The following is a 7,500-nucleotide window of genomic DNA, read 5'->3' on the forward strand; positions in this document are numbered from 1 at the left end:
AAGTGTTTTGTAACCTGTAAAATGTATTTATTTAACATTTATGTAGCATTTATTTATTTACTCATCTGTGTCTCTTTACAAGTGTTTGTAACCCCCCCCCCAGCAGCTGTCTCTTAGTTTGACGATGACCGTGCTGAGTAGTCATTTACGGTGCCAGTGCGGTTAGTACGTTATTTCCTGTTTATTTATCTCTGGCAAAATCTGTGTCTCTTATAAGTGCTTTGTAACCCCACCCCACACCACCCCACCCCACCACCCCACCCCACCCCATCCCCCCCCTGAACCCAACAGCTGTCTCTTAGTTTGACGCTAACCGTGCTGAGCAGTCCTTTACGGTGCCAGTATGGTTAGTACGTCATTGCCTGTTTATTTATCTCTGGAAAATCTGTGTGTTTTTTTTACAAGTGTTTGTAACCCCCCCCCCTGGTTGTGTGTGTGTATGTGTGTTTGTGGGGGGTGGTAGTGGTGTGTGTACGTGTGTTTGTGGGGGGTGGTTGTGTGTGTGTATGTGTGTTTGTATTTGTGTGTGTGTGTGGGGTAGGGGGGGGTGGGGTGTGTGTACTCACACTGCCTTTAGAGATGTAGTTGGAATCGTGCATGATGTCTCGTGCAAGTCCAAAGTCACAGATCTTCACCAGTTTCCCTTCGCAAACCAGAACATTCCGGGCTGCCAGGTCACGATGTACACACTACACATGAGAGAGCCAAGTGAGAAACAGCCACAAGCGCGCACGTGCACACACACACACACACACACACACACACACACACACACACACACACACACACACACACACACACACACACACAGGCATGCACACACACACACAGACATAGACACACACAGGCATGCATGCACACCCACACACACACACACACACACACACACACACACACACACACACCTGAAGACGTCTTCACAAATCAACTCTAAACCACAGAACAAACTGAACCGCATTCTCACGCATCGAAACCTGAGCACACACAAACACAGTGACACACACACACAAGCACACACTCACACCCTCTACCGCATCATCCACCTGAAACCAAATATGAAAACACAACTCATACCTACTTCCCTGTTTAAAACCACACAGAACATTGCTTTCGATTAATCTCTATTCACACACACACACACACACACACACACACACACACACACACACACACACACACACACACACACACACACACACACACACACACACACACACACACAGGTACTGACGTTTTTGGAGGCCAGGAACTCCATGCCTTTGGCCACCTGGTAGCTGAAGCCCACAAGATCAGTGACACTCAGGAAGGGGGACTCACTGATGACCATAGACTCGTCCACATGATGGCCTAGAGAGAGAGGGAGGGGGGACGGGTAGAGAGAGGGAGGGAGAGAGAGAGAGAGAGAGTGGGAGAGAGAGAGAAGGGGGAGATGGAGAGAGACAGGAAGGGGGGGAAGAGGGTGAGAGAGAGAGAGAATTGTGAAAGATGGAAGATGAATTGTGAAAAACATGTCTAAGGAGCAAAGTAAGATTTCCCCAACAGAGATCCCAACAGTAAGAGACCGAATAAACACGAGAGACTGAATCCTTAAAAGACTACAGACTCACAGTCAATGCAGACGAACAGCAGCAGGGTTTGACTGACCTGCCCTGGGCCCGTGGTCATGTGTTACTGGACAACTACAGCGTTGTTTGAGCTAAAGTATGTGTGTGTGTGTGCGTGTGTGTGTGTCTGTGTGTGTGTGTGTGTGTGTGTACTCTGTGCCATCCTCTCTGAGACATCTGCTGTCCAGCTGTATTGCAGGGCATGCTTCCTACATTTCACACACACACACACACACACACACACACACACACACACACACACACACACACACACACACACACACACACCCACACCCACACCCACACACACACACACACATTTTTACAGTACCAGGTACACCTTTTCAAAACATTTGACACATTCATAATGTCTGTAGACTACGTGAACTAAACTGTGGATATTGTCTCAGTCAATTCTCACCAACAGCAAAACTCCGTACAACTATCCTCAGTTTAAAAACTTTCAGTTCAAAATTAGGTCACTGCAGAAGGAAAGATGCTGTATCTGTACAAATGAAACTATACGCTTGAAATAAGACTGATCGTTCCGGGGTTTTTTCAATATTCTGCTTTGTTTTGATTGTTTGAATTAATACAAAAGTGGTTATACAGCTTTTACATTGAAATGTGCATGTATGACGGAAAACATTATATGTAGGTGTTGCTGAAGACATTTTCCTACTATTACTGTTGTATATGTAAGTCATGGGCATCAATGAGACAAAGTGACTCTAAAAATGCAACTACAGTAAATGAATAAATACTTAGCAAACACTTTCACCCAATAGCATCTAGCAGTGCCCAAGAACTGAACCCAGGTCAGCTGATGCCTGGACAACAACACTAACCACTGTACTAACATTGAACCCAGATCAGATGCTTGCTTGACAACAACACTAACCACTGTAACAAACACTGAACCCATTTGTACAATGTGGTAAATTTGCCACACTACAGAATTGTGACAAACCAACACATCAAAAAAGTTGGTTATTGGTGTCATGACAACGGCTTGCCTTGAAATATTTGTGGAATATGGGGGATTTTAGGGGTGGATAAGATGTGCTACGTTTTTTTCTAAAGATTCAAGGCAAAGGAGAATGTTGCGGTACTGTAAATGTGTTCAGAAGTTCATACAAATGTCACGTTAAATTCAGAGGACACCACGGATCAGCATTAAGTGCTGCAGAAGTCTTCTAGTGGTAGTCTCATGTTTTGTTATTTCACTTACTGTACTGGGAAAGAAAAATGTCTGCACACTTTTTTGTACTATAGTGCACCACAGAATATTTAGCATGGAGCTGTTTTGAGGCATATAGCTGAATTTCATATTTACTGTATTTGATTTGTTCTACAATATGTATGAGGTGTCATACGCTTTTCTTTACTTTTGCAATGCAACACTAAACTGTGCAAACATAGTGGATACAGCAACGCATAATTCTTTGCAATAATTTTGCAATGCTTGATGTTTTTTTGTGTTTTTTAGTTCATTGTACATCGAGTAATAAAGTAGTTTAATAGGAGAGAGGATATGCTATAGCTATACACAGGTCACTTGAGGATGAAGTAGGAAATGTTTTGGTGGTCGAAGTGCATTTTTGCATGAAAAGTTAAAAGACTAACATACAGCACAGGTGACACCCCTCCCCCCCCCCACAGACACACACACAATGGCTCTCATTCAGTAGTGAAGTGGCTGCATGAGCTGGACCATATCTAGTGCACAATGTGTGTACATAGTGTTCTCAATGATTATTATACTGCTATGGTAAGTGTTTAAAATGTGTGTGTGTGTGTGTGTGTGTGTGTGCGCGTGTGGTGTGTGCGTGCGTGTGTGTGTGTGTGTGTGTGTGCGTGTGTGCGTGTGTGGTGTGTGTGTGTGTGCGCGTGTGGTGTGTGTGTGTGTGCGCGCACGTGTGTGTTTGTCTGTGTGTGTGTGTGTGTGTGTGTGTGTGTGTGGTGTGTGTGTGTGTGTGCGCGTGTGGTGTGTGTGTGTGTGTGCGCGTGTGGTGTGTGTGTGTGTGTGTGTGCGCACGTGTGTGTGCGCACGTGTGTGTTTGTCTGTGTGTGTATGTTCACCTTGCTCCTGGTAGATGTCCTGCTGGTAGGGTGACTCGTACCCTGATGGCTGGATGTCTGCGTATTTGACGGTGTGTGTGTGGTCCTGCATGGGCATGTATTCACTGGGCTCATCTCGACTCATGTCCATGTAACCGCCATCACTGTCATTGCCAAACGACACGTACCTGAACACACACACACACACACACACACACACACACACACAAACCCTTATCATACACTGCACATGAACAGTCCACACTTACACACACTTATCAGACACTGCATATTGACAGTACAACACATACACTTTTAGTGCACCCCGCCCCCCCCCACACACACACACACGGCCTCTCTGATTTCTTATGACCCATCTTATTGACTCTGTCTGCCCCCCCCCGCCCCCCACACACACACCCTGCTGTTCTCTGCAACTGTGTGTGTGACTGTATTTTCACATACACGAGTACAAGTCATCCTGTTCATCCTGCATCATGTGAGAACATTGGAACTGTGTTGTGCAATGTACTGCGATGAGAGTGTACTGTTCTTACCCTTTCCCAGAGCGTTCTAAGGTTCCGTTGCAGTAGAGGTCAGCCTCGCGGCGGTTCTTGTCGGCGTAATACTGAAGGAATGTGTGTTTGTTTCGGTGAAGGTAATCCACCAGGTCACCATAGCGACAGTACTCCGTCACCAGGTATAGAGGCCCTGAACCAATCACAGTGCACCAATCAGGATAACAAAAAGAACACTCAAAATACATTGATGATATATGTTATATATATAAGTGTGTGTGCGTGTGCGTGTGCGTGTGCGTGTGCGTGTGCGTGTGCGTGTGCGTGTGTGTGTGTGTGCGTGTGTGTTTACCCTGTTTGGTACAGGCTCCCAGCAGGTTGACTATGTTGAGGCTGGGTCCTAGATGACTCATAATCTTCAGTTCTGACATCAGAGCCTGAGTCTCACTCCGCCTCGCAGTGGCTGACATCACAGTCATCAATAGTTAATATCAATCAATACATATCATTTATCATTATCAACCAGTCACCACGCAAAAATATCATTCATCATCATCAATAAATAACCATGTATTACATGTCATTCATCACTATCAATCAATAACCATGTAATAAATATAATCTACCATTCAAGAAGCATCATTCATCATTATAAATCATCCTAGTGATGTGCTTGTGTCCATCTGCCTAAAACCAAATAACTGTGTGTGTGTGTGTGTGTGTATATATATATTCTGTGCCTACATTTCAGCATCTTCACGGCCACTTTGGTGGTAGACTGAGCATGGCTGAGACCGTAAGCTGTTGCCTCGACAACGCGGCCAAACGCTCCCGAGCCCAAAGTCCGACCTGAAGCACAGAGACAGCACACACTCCCATTGTAACCTTCATCAACGTTATCATCGTCATCCTCATCATCATCTCTGTATCACAGCTAATCCATTCTATATGCATCTGTCTACCTGTCATTCTGTATCTATCCACCTGTCTACCTGTCAGTCTCCATCCATCCATCTGTCGGTCTGTATCTATCTGTCAGTCACATATCTGTCCACTGCTCTGTCTGTATCTATCTATCTATCTATCTATCTATCTGGCGGTCACATATCTGTCCATTGCTCTGTCTGTCTGTCTGTCTGTCTGTCACACACACACACACACACACACACACACACACACACACACACACACACACACACACACACCCACACACACACACACACACACACACACACACACAGACTTACCCAGTACGAGGCTATCCCTGGGCAACTCCCAGGTGAGGTCATAGGGCAGCTGGATGGGGTCCACATAGATGTACTCATGCCCATCCAGACTCACAGACTCAATCACCTTCCAGCGAATCTCATAACGAGGCTTCTGCACACACACACACACACACACACACACACACACACACACACACACACACACACACAAAGACAGGTCAGATTACATCACATAAACACAATATGTGTGTGTGTGTGTGTGTGTGTGTGTGTGTGTGTGTGTGTGTGTGTGTGTGTGTGTGTGTGTGTGTGTGTGTGTGTGTGTGTGTGTGTGTGTGTGTGTGTGTGTGAGGGATAATTCACCTTCCTCCAGACAGCAATGAGAATGATGATGGAGATGATGATGATGCAGACCAGTGCAAGAACTGCTGCTAGCACTGCCACCTGGGAAAACAATGCTACACACACACACACACACACACACACACACACACACACACACACACACACACACACACACACACACACACACACATTACGAACACATGGTGATGGGCACACAAATACACACACACATACATGCACACAGACACACAAACAAATAAATATAACAACAATGCATGATGCTGAACACACACACACACACACACACACACACACACACACACATATGCGTGTATACTGTTGGAGACATGTTTGATGTTCTGCATGTTCGGGGTGAGTGTGTTCTCGGTGTGGCAGTGAATGGTGAGGAGTGCACACACACACACACACACACACACACACACACACACACATCTGTACGTACTCTTGGAGACAAGTTTGATGTTCTGCGTGCTCAGGGCGAGTGTGTTCTCTGCGTAGCAGCGGACGGTGATGAGCTGTGGCTGCTGGAAGATCAGCTGGCTGCGCGTCTGGTGTGTGTGACGTGACGTGTTATACGTCACATTCGTCTCTACACTTACTCCGGCCGAGTCTGAGGAGAGGGGCTTCAACACGCTGCTGTTGTCACACCTAAACACACACACACACACACACACACACACACACACACACACACACACATGAATATTTATGCAGAAACATATGGATACAAACACATACACACACATCAGTTGAACTTCACACACAGACACACACACATATCCTCTGTGATGTTTCTGTAACTGTTTGTATAGCCTGCCCTCTGCTGGGCAGATACACGCATGACGGCAAAGGGAACGGCGTGGACTGACTGACGGCACAGTGACTGGTCTACGCAATGGCCACATAATGAGGCAAACATGATGACTCTGATGATCATAGCTATAACCTGACGGGCGTTAGTGAAACAGGGGGTGGATCTGGTGTTGATGAAGATGATGATGATGATGAATGGGATTATGCTGATGTCACCAGTACTCGTCTATCAGACCTACACACACATTGTGTGTTGAGTTATGGATTTAACTGGAAAGACCAAGAAGCTTGTAATTATTGAGCCATGCCTCAGTCTCCACTTCTGCACTGAACTAGATAGCCCATCTCACATTGGGAAAGATGATGATGTTAATGGTGATGATGACGATGAAGATGACGAGGGTAATAATGATGATGACGACTGATGGAGATAATTTCCAAACACTGTTAATAACTTAAGAATATAATAATCAAGTGCCTTGTATTATTAATTACCTTATATGAATCATGTACTTATGTAAGCAGGAACATGGCTTTTCTGTGTTTCTGTGTGCGTGTGTAACTTAGAATATTAGGTGCCACTTAGTCTGCATATGTACAAGAGCATGTTTAGACCAGAAGAGATAAGAAGGGTCGAACTGTGCTTCTTCCAACCTTGCAAAACTTCCATCCTTGCCTCGGACGTGAGAAATCCACCACGTGGTTTTCCCTGCTGAACGCTCAACTTCTGTCTATATAAACCTTGTGCAATGTGTTTATCATTGCTTCACTTTCATCCTTGTTTTGTGAGTGAGCCCAATTGCAATTGTTGTTTGTCTAATAAATATACTTATATGCAGCTCCGGAGTCCTGAGGTAACTAGGGTGAATTTTCACCTATCATAATTGGGGGCTCGTCCGGGATTCCAAC

General features: G+C 45.3%; 1 protein-coding gene and 1 pseudogene across 1 annotated transcript in view; one reads left to right on the forward strand and one right to left on the reverse strand.

Moving 5' to 3' along the window:
- The window catches only part of LOC105888595, a 51,681-nt pseudogene that overhangs the window by 16,662 nt on the left and 27,519 nt on the right, over positions 1 to 7,500 (forward strand).
- Positions 1 to 7,500, reverse strand: part of pdgfrb (platelet-derived growth factor receptor, beta polypeptide) — a 16,426-nt gene that overhangs the window by 2,307 nt on the left and 6,619 nt on the right. Inside the window, exons 8-16 of the mRNA XM_031569824.2 lie at positions 6,221 to 6,426; positions 5,776 to 5,870; positions 5,431 to 5,563; positions 4,928 to 5,032; positions 4,536 to 4,646; positions 4,223 to 4,376; positions 3,687 to 3,853; positions 1,232 to 1,347; positions 567 to 689 (exon numbers count right to left, since the gene is read on the reverse strand). Of these exons, the coding sequence (XP_031425684.1) occupies positions 567 to 689; positions 1,232 to 1,347; positions 3,687 to 3,853; positions 4,223 to 4,376; positions 4,536 to 4,646; positions 4,928 to 5,032; positions 5,431 to 5,563; positions 5,776 to 5,870; positions 6,221 to 6,426 (1,210 nt within the window). The remainder of the gene's footprint in view (positions 1 to 566; positions 690 to 1,231; positions 1,348 to 3,686; positions 3,854 to 4,222; positions 4,377 to 4,535; positions 4,647 to 4,927; positions 5,033 to 5,430; positions 5,564 to 5,775; positions 5,871 to 6,220; positions 6,427 to 7,500) is intronic.

This window comes from Clupea harengus, chromosome 6 (assembly GCF_900700415.2).
Source record: "Clupea harengus chromosome 6, Ch_v2.0.2, whole genome shotgun sequence".
Classification (NCBI taxonomy): Eukaryota; Metazoa; Chordata; class Actinopteri; order Clupeiformes; family Clupeidae; genus Clupea; species Clupea harengus.